General features: G+C 36.4%; 1 protein-coding gene across 2 annotated transcripts in view; it reads right to left on the bottom strand.

Moving 5' to 3' along the window:
- Positions 1-16,866, bottom strand: part of LOC142357261 (nesprin-1-like) — a 278,227-nt gene that overhangs the window by 258,975 nt on the left and 2,386 nt on the right. For both annotated transcript variants that reach the window (XM_075408914.1, XM_075408920.1), the window contains exons 2-11: positions 14,609-14,765; positions 13,443-13,844; positions 12,969-13,133; positions 10,567-10,719; positions 9,992-10,186; positions 8,044-8,367; positions 7,500-7,619; positions 6,482-7,168; positions 6,131-6,262; positions 5,873-6,007 (exon numbers count right to left, since the gene is read on the bottom strand). In XM_075408914.1, the coding sequence (XP_075265029.1) occupies positions 5,873-6,007; positions 6,131-6,262; positions 6,482-7,168; positions 7,500-7,619; positions 8,044-8,367; positions 9,992-10,186; positions 10,567-10,719; positions 12,969-13,133; positions 13,443-13,844; positions 14,609-14,765 (2,470 nt within the window). The remainder of the gene's footprint in view (positions 1-5,872; positions 6,008-6,130; positions 6,263-6,481; positions 7,169-7,499; positions 7,620-8,043; positions 8,368-9,991; positions 10,187-10,566; positions 10,720-12,968; positions 13,134-13,442; positions 13,845-14,608; positions 14,766-16,866) is intronic.

Genomic DNA, 16,866 nt, shown 5'->3' with positions numbered 1-16,866 from the left:
GTTTCAGTTCAAAAAATTGTTTAAAAAAAATTAGTATAGAAAAATTGGCTGAATTTTTTGCAAGCTGATCTTTCCGACAAACATTGAGCCTAGCTCCTTCAACTTTCAAGGTCACGAATTGAAGCAAAAACCTTAATTTTTAAAAGAAGTTTTCTGGACAATTTGATTATGCAGAAAGATTGTTTTTAAACTTTTATTATTTCTTAGAAAAGCCTTTCCTTTCTTCGACACAAACCTTGACTCCTGCTGATTTACAGTTCAGCAAATTTAAAATTGATGAAATTCTTGCCATAGAGGAAATCACATTTGAAGCTTTGAAAATCTGTCTTATTCCGAATTATTTCCCCTATCCGTTGAACCTTCACTGTTAAAAATGAAATTTGAAAAACTGGGACCAAAATTCTTAGAGGTTCTTCAAATCCAGAGAAACAAAAACATCAATTTTGTTTCCAAAAAACTTAATTTTTCTTAAAATGCGTAGCTGTGACTTCTGCGTTCTTATAGCTAAATCGAACAGATGAAAAAAGCAGACCAAATTGACAAAAAATTTTCAAAAGAGCTATCGGTTGCAAATCATTGGTTTTTCGTTTATAAATTAATTAACATTGATATTTTATAAATTTAGTCTTTGAAGAGCAAAATTTTATGTTGGTATGAAATTCACATCTGAAGAAAGAGAGCAACTATTCATCAAAAACGTAAACTTTGAAAACTGAATATTGTCTCCAATCTGCACAATCGAGGTCCCTTTTTTTTCGTTGGACTTTTCCACTGAAAATTTTGTGTCAATTTTTCCTTCGAAAGTTTTAACTGCTCCCCTTTTTAAATATTATTTTTAAAAACTATTTTAATAAGAGTTACACTTTAGGAGCAAAAACTGACGTCTATGTTTTCTTTCCGAATCGTAAACAAGAAGGGAAATTTTGACTGCCGAAAAACAAGCAAGCCTCGTTTATATTCCGTTTTTGTTTTTTTGAAAAAATTGCAACAAACAGAGGGCTCACGCGGTACGTAGAAAAGCACAAGTTCCAACCTTTTCCTTCTTGGACATAAGAGGAACCAGTATTTGGCTGCCAAAAGAAAAGCGATAAAGTGTATTGACTTGGGATGTACAAAAAAAGTTATTACTATTTATAGTTTGCAACAATAAAAACTGTTTTGTGAAACAGGCTCTCGCTAGATTACTATATACCCGCGACTGAGTTGTTAAAGCTTTTTAGAGTAATCTGACACGAACAAGGAGTCAAAAGCCAAAAGATGGGTAGCACTTTCAACAGAAAACTATTAACAGAAGAAACTGTCACGTTGCAAGAACCTCCGCAAAAACCTACGGGTAACTCAACATACTACGGTTAAAATAATACCAAGAAAAAATGTGCTGATTAGGGGTCAAAAGTCACGCTGAAGCCGGCCATCAAATCAGCGTTCTTCACTGTGTTTTGCAATTCCAATATGGCTAGCGCAAGCAAATCTTTGAAGATAAAGACAAAAATGCGTGTTCTTTGATGATCAACCAAAAATCAGTTATCACAAATTTCAAAAAAAAGCAATTGTGCTAATAAGATTTAAAAATCAGACACAGAAAATTGATCAACTAACCAAAAAATTTAGGGTTTGGCGATCTAAAGATGTCGGTTTAATCTATTGAAAACGGACAAAATGAACCGAAATTTAATAGGGTCTAATTTCTTTTACATACAAATGCTGCTCTTGAGATCGTACGAACAATACTTAGGTTTAATTTGGAATTCCACCATGTCAAAACTGTACCCTGATGATTAACCCAAAAACTTAACCGTTGTTAGAAATGTCAGCTCGAAAGCTACACAAGAGAGCATATAAAAAACCAGATTAAAAACATAAGCCAACTGAAGTCAGACGAATTGCTCTCGAATGGCTGGCAGGGCAATCAATTTAGAACGGAGCATAGGCTAGACAACCTTTTATGACGCAGAAGTTTCTTACTATGGAGGGGTACAAAGCCGCGACCTCCCAGATCAGAGTCCTGGACAGTAACCATATGGCATCAACTTTCCTTTCTCACAATTGATTTTATTTTAGCAGGGACTTAATTTCTGACTGATCAGAATTGAAATCACTCAAACCATCAAAGAGTCACGCGTGAAAAAGTCACCCGCGACGTGAAATCGAAAAACTGTCCTGGAAAACTGTACAGCCAAAGTTGTCAAACTTCGTTTGAGGGCAGTTAAAAACACTGAAAATGCAGTGAAAAGTAAATCAAAAACCAACTTATTCGGATTAATTGCTCCCGAACGACAGGGAGGGGCGATTATTTTAGAGCGGATTGCACGCCGAATCCGAAAACTTTTTGATACTGAAAAAATAGAAATAGAAAAAAATTGCTCAATTTATCTCTGCTTTTTTTCAGTTACAACCCCGACGTGCATCAAGCGCGTCAACGACAGCTATTTTCCGGCCATGTTAACTCATATTTGGAGGTCAAAGTTTGAACCCCTGTTCGATTCAAGGTTTGAACCCCTGTTCGATTTTCGCAGCCTTATAAATTTCAAAGGTACACCCCTCTAAATTAAATTACCCCCTCCCTGTCGTTCGAGAGCAATTCATCCAAAGTAAGCTGGTTTTCGTTTAACTTTTTTCACTGCATTTTCACTGTTCTTAACTGCCCTCAAACGAAGTTTGACACTTTTGGCTAGACAGTTTACTAGTAGTTTTTCGAGTTCACGTCTCGGGTGACTTTTTCACGCCTGCCTTTCATGGTTTGTGAGATTTCAATTCTGAGCATTCAGAAACTAAGTCTGCTTAAATAAAATCACTTGTGAGAGGAAAGGATGCTAAATGGTTACTGTCCAGGACTCTGATCTGGGAGGTCGCGGGTTGGCACTCCTCCATAGACAGAAACTTTTGCGTCATAAAAGGTTGCCTAGCCTATGCTCCGTTCTAAATTGATTGCCCTGCCAGCCATTCGAGAGCAATTCGTCTGACTTCAGTTGGCTTATGTTTTTAATCTGGTTTTTTATATGCTCTCTTGTGTAGCTTTCGAGCTGACATTTCTAACAACGGTTAAGTTTTTGGGTTAATCATCAGGGTACAGTTTTGACATGGTGGAATTCCAAATTAAACCTAAGTATTGTTCGTACGATCTCAAGAGCAGCATATGTATGTAAAAGAAATTAGACAATAGATTAAACTGACATCTTTAGATCGCCAAACCCTAATTTTTTTGGTTAGTTGATCAATTTTCCGTCTCTGATTTTTAAATCTTATTAGCACAATTGCTTTTTTTGAAATTTGTGATAACTGATTTTTGGTTGATCATCAGAGAACACGCATTTTTGTCTTTATCTTCAAAGATTTGCTTGCGCTAGCCATATTGGAATTGCAAAACACAGTGAAGAACGCTGATTTGATGGCCGGCTTCAGCGTGACTTTTGACCCCTAATTAGCACATTTTTTTCTTGGTATTATTTTAACCGTAGTATGTTGAGTTACCCGTAGGTTTTTACGTCAGTCGAATTTCGTTTTACTTTTTTCAATGCAATTTCACTGTTTTTAATTGCCCTCGAGCAAAGTTTGACAATTTTGGCTTGACAGTTTTCTAAAACTATACTTAATTGAGCTCCTAAACTGAAAAACGGAGAGCTAATAAGCATAATACCAATATCGACTAGCAAACTTTAATAACCTAATTCCCAATGACTTAATGACCGGGCTTTATCCCGTCTCTTTTGATTTTGCTCTTTCGACCTTTATTGTATTCAGTATCTTGCGTAATTCATTGAGTTAATGGATTTAAAAACCATTCAGTTAAAACAGTGAGTGAGGAAAGTCAGAAGTCAAACGTGAAAGTCGTGACTTATGTGAAACAAAAAACGTGATCAAAAAGTAAAGCGAATTAAAAAAAAAACATAGCAGGACAAGTCCTGACGTTCAAAGAATTTTCATTGACTAAACAAAAAACTAGACCTAGAACGGAATATGAGTGAATTGAAAAAATTTCTTAAAAAATCAGATCAAAATAATAAAAAACCGGAAAATCATTGTCAAAATGCCGCATGTGAACAAAAAACCACTAGCGAGAAAGCAAATTTTTGTTCAAACACCGATTTCTCACTCTACTTTAAAAACAGAGTGAAAAAATTCACGCCACAAGACCACTCGCTTTTTCGCTCCACTTCCTGTTTCGGCGTGACAAAAATCACTACTTCAATTTGACTTCAAAAATCATAATCAGAAATCAAAATGTGAGAACAGATCTCAAAACATAGCCAACTAAACGTCGGAAGAATTGCTCTCGAACGACTAGTGTGAGCTCTAATCAATTGCAGACTGCTGCAGTCGGGGGATAGGAGGGGAGTCTAAATGGGACTAAGAAAATCAATAGTGGGCTTCAAATAACCACATTAGAGGTTAACATATACCACTATTAAGATTTGAAGTGAAAAACGACACCAGTTTTGGCGCAATTTTCATTTGACTTTTAGTATTAAATTGCCGCCAATTGAGTTCAGCTGCTTGAAATTGTGATTGAGAGAGGATTTTAGATCACTCGAAACACAAAAAGTCAAGGGCGTAAAAGTCACTCGAAAAGTCAAAACGGTCAAGCCAAAATTTTGCATAAAAAATGACACACACGTTTACAATAATTGCTATGAACTTCATTCAAGAGCAATTAAAAAAGAGAGCGCGCCAATACAATTCAAATTCTTTGAATTGTAAAAAGGAGAGCGCTTAAATAAAAGCCGTTGAGAGGCTGACGGCGGCTATTATTAAACGAAAAGGTAACATATTTAGAAAATTCGTCTTCACAAACTTGTGGTTAAACCACTATTTATGGCTAAATAGATCTCACAGACAAATAAAGGCCATAGCGAAGGTTTAAGACTATGGTTAACTGATATAGCATCAAAACTAATCTAATAAACTACTCTATTCTGCAAAGTAATTTTTTATTAATGATGTGGTTGCTACTCCTGGTCTCTCAACAGCAAATTGATATTTTAGGATTTGGTACAAGTTTCTCGGGGCATGTATTCCACGTTTGAAATAGCTTCGTTTTGACTTCAAACCACTAATGTGTATCAAAATTTCTGCTTTGCTTTGGCCTTACATAAATATTCTATCATTGCTAACGAAATGGAACATTTACTTCAAAAATTTAGAGTTAATTTTCATAGATTCTAACTGTAAAAACCGAGCAGTTAGTAAATATTGCAAACATAGAAAACAAAAACCATTGATCTCACCGCTATATTCTTTAACCCCTAGATTCAAATAAAAAAGATTTAAATAATTCGAAACATAACCGACTAACGTCGGGCGAATTGCTTTCAAGCGACTCAGGCGGGGGGGGGGGGGGTGCACCGGGGGGCTGATGGGGGCAACAGAGGAGGGGGCAACCTCTAAGAACCGCCCTTCACACCATAATTAAAAGTCTCCAAAACAGTTTCTGTGAATCGCATACCTGGAGACTAGTGAGCTGAAGGGCTCTCAGAGCACTTATTTCCCTCTGGGCGCTACTTGTTTATCCCGTTTTTGAGGATGACAAGTGAAATGGTTCAGACAAAAAATCGGTCAAACGAAAAATCGCGTTAAAAAAGGACAGGCAGGACTAATATAATTGCTACAAACTTCGCTTGAGAGCAACTAATTATTTCTTGTCACTCCTCTACCTTCCTGTCATCTTTTAACAGCCATTGAAATTAACTCATGATTTTAAGAGACAGTTTGACAACCTCCGGGCAAATTTTGAATGTTTTTGCTTACCTTGGTTTGAAATTTCAATAAGAATTGGAACCTCATTTAGCGGGGAATTAAGGAATTTTATTAAGCAAATTATTCAGAAAATTAAGCATTTGGTTTAAATTGAATTTTCCACATCTTTCCTACGAACCTTTTCCTTGATTTTGATAGTTTTGCTGTTGAGCCTTGAGACCTGGTCAGCAAACTGTTGTTTGATACCACCTTCAAGGTTATCATAGAAGTTGTTCATTGCATTCCAATGAGCATCCAAATCTTCAAAGAATCCCTGAAACCGGCAAAAAATACAACTGATGACGACTCAAAACAAAAGAGGACAGCTAGAAAACTACAGGTAAGAACGGATGGTTAGCTAAGTTGTTCTCAGGCAATCATCTCAAATGTCACACACCTTGAAGTTGTCAAGTGAATATGCAAGACTTTCTGGACTGTTCGCGGTCACTGCCTCCTCTTCGGCCTTCAAGTTGCTCTCTGCCCCCAGTAGAAAGGTCTCATACTCGGACAGCACGTTTATGAACTGATTCTGCAAAGCAAAAAGGAAATGATCAGATCCCTAGAAATTAAACCAGTGCAGTTCATGGCTTCGTTGCCTGATTGCTACAGTGCAAAATCATCCCATAAAACTCCAATAATTCAAGTATTTCAGCAGCATATTAAGTGATAAAATCAGGTTGTAAAGTTGCAACAAAAAATATGATTGCCAAATTGATGGCTAGCACAAAGATATTATATACCAACTCACCTTCAGTTCTTCGTCATTTGCAATATTCGTCGCCAACTGCTGAATGAAATGTCCAACATCATCAAGAAGTCTTCCCAAAATGGCTACATTATTATTTTCTGGTACCTCAAAATCACGGCTTCTGAAATCTCCCTTCCGATCCCGTAATTTTGAACCAACATCCGTCAATTCTCTTTCGACACTTTTGAACTCTTTCTCGTGATCATCTAGACGCTGTCTTTTGTCATACAATGTCAAATCAAAACGTCGCAGAGAGTCCAAAACATGATCTCTCAGTCGTTCTAGTTTTTGGAAGAGGCCTTTAACCAAAATTTGGTACTGACTTCTTTCTATAGCTTCTGATTGGGCTTTAGTATCACGCTCACGAATCGCTGATTCTAAATCTCCTACACGCGACTTCAGCTGAACCATTATTCTATCTGCACGATCTTTTCTCGGCGCACTATCGCCTTCTTTCATTATTTCAGCACAAGCTGAGTTGAGAATTTGAATCTCGTTCTGAAATGACGTCATTTCTTTGAACAACACTTCGTTGTCCAGGAGCTGTTCCTCGCATGATCGCACCAGTCCACTCGAGAAGATCTTCAATTCTAAGGAATCGAGCCAGGCTACTGCGTCGTCAAGTGCACTCATGTACTTGGTTTGCAGGTCCAATAGATTATGGAGTCTTCTGTCTTTTGCTTTGACCTAAGCCGACAAATCTTATATTATCAAAAGAACCATCGGTGTAATAATTAGTCGAGTGATTTAATTTAAGCAATTTAATTGCTTTGCGAATTAAAAGCCTCTTACAGTTTTTGAATCGAAAGCTAATGGCTACACACCTTTAGCACTTGCATACTTTAAATATCTTGCTAGTGTATACCTGTAAGCTAACGTTTTACAATGTTAATTTGAGATTAAAGATTTTTGGAGGCTTTTCGGCCGATCTGATGAGTTACCAATTATGGCTAAAAGATTAACTGAGACGTAAAATTATGACTGCTCAAACAAAATTATGCAACATGAGATTTCAAACCTGAGTAATAATCGTCTTCCAGCAGCTTTGAAGCGTCTGAAATTGCATCTGCAGTGCTTTAGTCGCAATATCAGGCTCGTAATCGTTGGTCAACGGTCGGGAATCCAGTTCAGGGATGTCCTGAAATGTAAATTTCATTCCACTTAATTGAATCCAATATACTTCATATGTTTTCAAATCTATTTTCTTGCCAATGGTGATACAATTAAACGAATGCAATTACATGAAATTAAACCTTCGATTAACTAAAGTAGGAGCCACAAACGTCAACGTTCACAAAAGATCTTTGAACGGCACGAACACGGCCAGAATCGTCCATTACAACATCAAGCATATTTATCCAGAATGAAAGAATAGTATCTGTATAAGATACCAGAATAATATCTTAACTAAGTGTTAAGCCCCTACAAGTACATGAATAGCTAATATGTGCGCTGTTTCTCTTTATATAGTGGTAACACCTTGTCAGTTAATTTGATATCCTTCGTTGCTCATTACACCACCAAACCTCCATTTCTCAAATACAGCGGTAACAATTTCTTACCCCTATCCCACCTCGTTCCGCGTCACTGCTTGCTACATCACTTATGACAGGCTTTGTACTGGATAGCACATTCATAATTTTTGCCTGTCTTTTCTCCAATCTGTGCCTCAGATAGTTCCATTGATCGATGAAGCCAGAACTTGTAGGGACGGAGACGAAGCTACTCTCAGTATCACTACCAGCACCATCTTGATCTCCAACGTCATCAAGAAATTGCGAAGTGTCCTGAACAGTGTACGGTTTAGACGTCCTGAGAAACTCCAGACCTTCATCGTGGACTTTAGACATGAACGCTTCCAGCTCACTCACTTCAGCTTGAATAGCCTAAAAATCCAGAAGCAATTGGAGAACTGTACCACCACGAGACCCATTACTCAGTCTTAGCAGAAGCTCAACGAACACATCATTCTTCTGGAAAAATTAGCAACTATCAGCATTTATCGGAGCAATTACACAAAGTTTCAAATCGCCAAAATAAAAATCCTAGATCGAAGTTCACAACACAAAATTTAGATCCACTCTGTGAGGGAAAGTACCACAGCCTCCATAATGAAATAGCGATTAGCACATTTTGCTAAACGCTTATGTGCACTTAGCTGCCTATAATTCGTAGTGAAACATTGAACGTTTTGTTTCAAACATTCTTGAACTCAGTTCCGTGAAAAAGCCTTGCTTTCCAGGAAAAAATAATGTTTCATAATGCTCTCAATTTTCAAATGTTCATATTAGCTACAAAATAATTTAGCAAAAACATGAAAATTTGCTAGTATAAAAATATAACCGACTAAAAATATATTGCTATAACTGCTACAAATTTCGTTTTAGACAATTTAAACAAAAAGCGCCAAAAAATGTTGAGGACGAACTCAACGAACTCGTTGAAACTCAGAGAGAGAATTCAATTAAAAATTATAGAAACATTGCAATTCTCGTGCAGCGAATCAATCCAACAATTGAATAATCGTTCAACCCAAATAAAAATTTTTTCTGAATTCTTGATATTATTGTAGGGGCGAATGGATCGCAGAGGTCGTCAGCCGGCTCTGTTTTGTCACTATCATTGTCACTCTATGGTTTTTAGAAAAAGAGCACAAAAAAATTTCCTTATATTGAATCAATTAGAGACCTTAAAAAGTCCTCTTTGTCGAAGTTGTTATATTTTGTGACTGTTTCCTGTTTTCAATTATCCCCTTTAATTATCTTTGAAAAGTGTATGCTTTGTCTCATGAGAAAAATTTGGGCTTCCAAAAAAATTTTCCAAGAAACATGCCTTAAGGCTTCCAAGAATTTTTCCACGAAGTTTGCTCAGTTGATTGCTCATTTTATACCATTTGTAAGGTTGAAATGTTCGAGACAGTGGGACGCATGAAAAAGTATGAAATAATGAATTCTTGCTTGATCAACTTTCAAAATTAGTGATCGAGCCTAACTTTATTGTTGATTTTCTTTAACAGCAAAATTGAGGTCTAAGAGCACATAATAACCTCTGGGCGCCGCCTGTTTATCCCGTCTTTGAGGCCGAAAAGTCAAATGGGACAGACGAAAAATCGGTCAAGCGAAAAACCGCATAAAAAAGACCGACAGGACTAATATAATTGCTACAAACTTTGTTTGAGAGCAATCAAAAACTGAAGAAGTTGAGAACTACAGTGTTCAAGTTGGTAAAAGCATCCAATTGCCAAAAAATTTTAGCAAACGCAAAATAAAAATTGAAAATCTGCTTTCACCTCGCAGAACTTCTATACACAAAAATCAAACAAAACAAACGCAATCTGCATTCAGATTTGAGAATATTACTCCTGAAAAATGAACTGAAAATTAACACACTAAATGTTTTAAATGTTTTCTGGACATTGTTCTTTGCAAAAATATCTATGATTTCAAAAATGTTCAACAAATTGTACCGGAAGCAAGTATTTAGCTCGTTAAGTTGATAAAAGTTAGTTACATTTTGCATAGCTTCAGTGTCGCGAGCAGCCGCGCTGATTTCAGATCCAATAACTGCTGGAAGAAGGAGGTCAGGCGGATTCTGTCTGGACTGAAGCCACTTCTGAAGATTGGCCACTTGTGTCTGAATAGACTCAATGTCCTCCTCTCGTTTTATACACAATCTTAGTAACACCCCGAGGTCCTCCACCTTTTTCTAGAGAAACAAGAAACCTGTTTAGTTTCCCGTATACGGAACTAGGATGCCAAAGATTGGAGCTCCTAAATTTGCCTGTATTCTGGAGTTAATCGACGCAAAATTTTCTATTTTGCTCACAAATCGACACTCGCTATCGACAGCTCCATCACTCTTCGCAACAAAGAAACAAATTCAGGGTTCATTTCAGTGACTATAGAGCAGCTATGATTTGCCACTTTTAATGCTGCAAGGTCGAAGTGCAATATTCAAAAATTTTGATATAGTTACTTGCTCCTCCATAGACAAAATTTCGATGGTTTCATAAACTCGAGGGCGGATAAACCATATTGTCCGTAAAAGAAGTCACAAAAATAGTCCCCAAGGGTAAGATTGCATACCTTTGCCAGCTCCGCCAATTGATAAAAATGTTCAACAAGGTCTTCCAGCTGATACAAAGCTTCCGCAGTAGCCCCTGTGTCCTGTTTGTCCTCCTCCTCTTTTAATAACTCTTCTGCCAACCTCTGTCGGATTCTGCTTCCGTTCTCGATCACCTTAAAAGACAGTAGCGAAATCAGTCAAATAAACTCGAATCCACAATTGAGCTAACAAGCAGTTAGTAAGTTAACTGTCTTCGCCCCCCCCCCCCCCCCACCAAGTTCTTGAGCGGGAGTTGTCAACAAACTTGAGGCACCTATTTAATCGACTGTTTTTTTTTTACCTTACTTCAATAGAAATTGAAATCTCCAGTTAACCATACAGGTACGGTAAAATCCAGTTGAAGTGATCCATACCAAAGAAACGTTTTTCTAAGAAATTGCATGACTTTAATTATTCCGACCCCACCTCAGTGAAGGGATGGGGAGAAGGCGGGAGAAACTATGAGCTCGAAAGGATTTTTCTTTCAGGAGGAGAGCTGCTGACCTGTGTGATCGAACTTTTAAATTTTGTAACAATTCCGCTTTATTAATGAAAAAAGGCACCAAATATGCTTTGTATTAAGCTAAGAATCCGAACAATTACGGGTTTTTAATAGACCCGCAGCGATAGTAAGGCCATTTTGGGTCTGATCGTAGATTTTTACAATAAAAATGATTCGCATTGCATTGGGCCGCTAACTTTTAAAAAAATCATTTGGAACATTTTCAAAGTTTTCATAGAGGTTTAATTAATGAGCAATCCCATTTATGTTCAAATGACACCCAATCAAGAAATATTATATTTTCAGAGAAAACCTCATGGTTTTTATGGCTCCGCCAAAGTTTCTCGTAAACTTTTAACGAATTCGTCCATTAAAAAGGTCCATCTCGTTTTCTGAAGAGGCACTAGTAAAACTATCTAAAGCATTCGTTTGAAAAGTAATGGCTCACGAGTTTGCAAACGATGTTTTAAAAAAATCAATTATTCAAAACTTCACATTTACAACGGTATTATGTTTTAACAATAGGTTTTACGACTTTGATACTACGAGTTAGCATTAAAATTTAGGATATTTGCCTAGAACTGTGGTTCTTTTTCGGTCTTCTTGCACGCTATAACATTAATTACCGCCCCACTGACGTTGAAAAGAGGCCCAATTAGGCGTATTTAAAGTTTTCAATTGATAGCTAATTTTAACGGCTTCGACATTTACCTTGCAATGCAATTCAACTCCAATTCCAATTTTCGTTGGTATTAAGTGCTCTTCATGCAGTCGTATGATACATTCTGAATCAAAACAGGTCTCTATAGCCTTCTAGAAAGTTAAAAGTGCACTTATTTCATAGTTTTAGTTGGTAGATGATGGTTATAAAGACTTGCAATTTATTTGTTTTAAAATCAATTTAATTGTAAACTTCGCTATTTTGTTCTTCTTTTGGTCGTTTTCTTATTCAGTTGCAATCATGACCGTTTCATCTACTTTTCTGCGAAGCAAGCATTGGTGTCTAGTGATATCACGTTTTAACTTTTATGACTCAAAATGAGTTTTGATTTTAAAAAGTGACTTTTCGATACTGCTAAATATTTGTGATTGCTTTTGCTGACTGATCACATTGAGACTTTAAAAAAGGTCGTATTGATGTTCAAATGAAGCCCAAGTGGCATATATAATCTTTTCAGTTCTTTTCTCATGGTTTTAATGGCTTCAACACTTTGTATTTTCGAAAAAAAAACATGAATTTATCGAGTCTTGCCCATAGTTGAAAATACTTGCTGTTTGTTATGACTTCTGAAGTTTTTTTTGGCTTCACAAAGTTCAATGGAGTTTTGATTTTTTCCCCTTTTTGTTCTTCTTATCGACTTGTCAATAAAGACAAGTCCTGTTTTGGAGTGAATTACATGTCACCTTGTCACCTGCTTTGGAATAAAGGACAGTTTATGCTTTAGCTTAGGTTTTATCGGATGCCATTTTGACTTCGTTTCTAAATTGTTTTAATGTGGAAATTAATTTTTTCTTTATTTTGTTGTTTCTCTTGTATTGAAGTCTTATTAATGGAAGTCGAATCCGTCCTCGAATACGGCATTATTTTATTTAAAGTGGTTTGAGTTTAAGATTTATTAAACTCATGCGCCAATTGTTTTCGAACTGCATGTGAGTGAATTTTTGAAAGTTTCTCATCGTCCTCATTTGGTAGAAAAAGTCAAAATTGAGACGAGCGTGGTCGGAACTTTATGTGCAAACTTTATGTGTGTTTCCGAGACTTTTTCTTGTTTTAAGCTCACACTTCACAGCTCTATGAACAATCAGACGTTATTCACATGTAGAAATTCAGTTCTTATGCATAAATTGTGATAATTCTTCCAGTAGATGACAGTAACTGACCTGCGATTGATCGAGTAGTTCCTTCAGAATTCCACGGTCAAAAGTCACCGACACTTCAGCTGTTATTTGATCATACGACTCTTTGTACCATTCCAGAAGAGAACCCAACTCCGTCAAAAACTTCTGTTTGCCTTCGTTCTTAGCCTTTACCTCGAGTATTTGCTTCTAAAAAGCACGCTTCCTTCAACTTCAATGTTAAAAATCAAAAATTGATTAAAATTACACCTTTATATTGAGAGCCATAGTCAACACAATCTGTTCAAAAACTAAGCTTATAGATGCACCATCTACTATACCGCACTCGAGCAATGATTTTATTTGTGTTCGTTCTAATTGTGTTCAGGGAATACTGCCCCAGGGAGAACAAAACATTCTGCTTCTGATAGGAAACAAATCCCAGCAAAAACCCAAGTAAATATTGAATTGAGGATCAGGGGATTTATTCCCCTAAGCTGTCTGAAATTATTCACTTACTGATACAACGCGTTCCATGTCTCGATTCTCTTCAATCGCCGAATCTACTCTGGATGATAAGTCTGCAACTTGGCTTTGTAACTCGCTAATTGGACCCGGCTGTAACGATGATTCTGTCGGTGTCTCGCTGAACGGATCCAAGTTATTCAAATCAATATCCTCCCCTCCATCATCCGCAATCATATCTGCCAGCTCCGAGACTTCTGACAGACGAGGTTGCAGTGCCATGAGCTTCTCGTGGTAGGAGTCAAGATGGTCGATTTGTTCTTCCAAAGGCAGTGACGGAAGGTTCGCAATTGAGGTACTATTCGAGGCCAACTCATGCTCAACCTCTCCAAGAACACGTTGGTAATCGAGTTGTTGCTGAAGTGCTTCCATAAGTTCTACCTGTCTCGTGTCCATCTAGAATAAGGAGGGTTGCATTAACTAGAATCATAAAACAGTTCAATACAATACTCTTACCCTGAGCAAAACCTTTGTGGCGTTAATAACCTTAATTTGTTTTAAAATAGTTTAAAATTAGTTTATAAATTTGTTTAAAAAAAGTATTCCCCAAAATAGCTCAAACTGGCTGGGCATAGTTAAACCACAGCTGCAGATGCTGTTAATTACCACTGAGATTGGACATTTCACATCTGAGGGGATTCCAAGCAACGGCTTCAGGAAAAAGGTCACCTTTGGACGATTGCTTCAGCATACTCAACGTCGAGCTATCATGATAGGTGAAACCTATAAATTTCCATAGTCTACCGGCTTTTAATATAATGCCAATAGTCTAAAAAGAGGTAAATTAAAAGAAGGCCCCTCCCCTAAAAGGGTAGACGATCAACTCGGGGGCAGCAAGTCAACTCCTATGTATACTTATAAATCCTGTCAGTAGTCAAAAATTAAAGCATCAGATGCGAAAGATAAATTAAAGCATCAGAATTATAATCAAAATAGATATGATAAATAGAAATCCAAATGGTAAACATGGCGATCAAAATGGTAGCAATCCAAATGTCAATAATAATGATAAACCTAGCTTTAAACAATTGCTCTCAAGCTTGAGTGATTTATTCATTTTCAGCATACTGCAGAACTACACAACTTTGATCAATCTAAGGACAGGGAAGCAGTCCAAGTTAGCTATGACCATTCTCCGCTGTTTTCATTTGATGGCATACCTGCATTTGCAACTTGTTCCAGCATTTGTTTAAGTTGTTCAGTCTCTCTCGTCTGCTTTCACCAGGTTGACCATCCTCACTTTCAAATTTGAAGTCCAGATAAGCAGCCGCTTCGCTATCACTCGAATCTCCAGATAAAGGCGTGTGTGATCCATCGCTAAAATTGACGAGCATTTAAGGCTGACTAATGAAATGGTGAACTCCTGTCATTTAGAAAAATCACGGAACAATTAAAGTTATCCAGTTCCTCGATCCCTTTTTGAAACACAATGTTTTCTTTAGACCTTTATTTTGACCCCATACATACGCAGCATCAAAACAATAGCAACAAATCATTATCTCACCACAACGAATTTCATACACGAAAGATAGATTCATTAATGTTGGTTTCGCCTCCCAGAAACAAGCAAGAAAATCATGAAAAGGTTAGATCCAAATAGAAGCAGTTTATAAAACGAAAAAAACGCCGACAGATAAAAAGAATTTTGTAGCACCTTTTACGCATGTTTGCGAGAATCTTAGCAAATTAGCTAAAACTTTGACGTGAATTATTTGAAAGTTTGTTTTGAATCTAACAGTTGTAATTCATACATGAAATTTATCATATTTAATCGTAAATGGAAAAGAAGTAGAATACAATGCCAAAATAGAGGGCCGACGAAACTTGTTGTTAATAGGACTACTAGAAAAGACCATCACAAAAATCATATAAACATTAATTATGACAAAACTCGATGTCTATTTTACGATGAAAAATAATAACAAACTCAATTTCGCATCAGACAAAACCTATAAAAAACAAATTGAGCTATACTTCATTAGAAAAGATTTGGGACCTAACCTCAATACGACTGGGTAGCACGTCGACAAAAAAGAGCAAGGGGCGAATTCCATTTTCGATAACAATTAAAATCATTAGATATTAACTGCAATCACTAAAATGGTTTTTTATAACTCCAGAGGAAGCAAATGAGACCTGTCATTATCCATGCAAATGAGACCTGTCGTACGCCATACGACTACAAAGTAACGGAAAAATACCGGCAACGTTAAAAAGTTCAATTAAACTTGCGCTAAAATGGCAGTGAAGCCACTGAAACCAAAGTTTGTCACTAAGAACATCAAAACATGCTCAATTGCTGCAAAGCCAAGGGGAACTACCATTAATGTAATAATTTAAAAAAGAAAAATCCTATGAAATGTATAAATATACAAAATAGACAAACAATTTATAAAATGTCGTTGCAAAAAAGCCGAGAAACAAATGGTTGAAATTAAAACCGTTATAAAGATTAAATTATAGCTAACTGGAAACGCGCTTTGACCTGTCTTTAGAGAGACTAAGATACAAATCGACCGAAAAATGATTTGTTATGGAGACAAAATCAAAAGACTACAAAATAACAAATACAGGTAGAAGCCAAAATTTCAAACAACTTTACAACACCACAGTATTGAAGGCACTATAATTATAAGTGACATCTACCAGAAATGTGAATCATTATTCGCTTCATCTAAACATCAACGTTTCTTGCTTATAAAAGGACTACGCAGAAATGACAACAAAAAACACAAAACTTGAACAGTATCGAAAACTCGAAAATTTAGGAAATTAAATGGTCAAGAGCCATCAATGAAAACCTATAAGCATAATAGAAAATTATATTTGAATCAACAAAAGCAGTTGACACTGCTTACTGCAAAAAACAGCAAAAAGAGTTGAAAAAATCGTTCATTTTGTTTTAAAAAAAAACATTTGAAAGTCATTAAACTAAAATCTTTAGAAAAAAGGTCGAATTAAAAATCTTGGAGAAACAATTGAGACCATCATTATCAGATATATGTCAAACAACAACGAAACAAAAACAGGCACAAATGAAGAAAACGACAAAATTTTGCGAGAGAACTGTCTCAGCCCATAAAAGCATGAACTATTCAACAAAACCAAATAACACATTCAGCAGCGCCATTTCTCAATGCTGTGAATATTTCTAACCATATGTTTCTTCGATTTCACCTGCCATTAATATGATAATTGGACAACGAAACAAAATGAACCTATAAATGCGCAATTATGCTCAAGATAAAAAAAATACTTGAAAACTCGTAGAATCAAAACCAAGAAACCCTCAGTTAAATATAAAATCGTTACATTAACTGAAAACTCACAAAAAATGGGTTTTGGTCTGTTTTACAGAGACTACGACAGAAATATAGAAATCAGATCAAACAGTGGAGAAGTTCAAATACTCATCTTC

The sequence above is a fragment of the Convolutriloba macropyga genome, chromosome 2 (genome assembly GCF_964194025.1).
Source record: "Convolutriloba macropyga chromosome 2, txConMacr16.3, whole genome shotgun sequence".
In the NCBI taxonomy this organism is placed as follows: domain Eukaryota; kingdom Metazoa; phylum Xenacoelomorpha; order Acoela; family Convolutidae; genus Convolutriloba; species Convolutriloba macropyga.
This window is presented reverse-complemented; position numbering and strand designations above follow the sequence as displayed.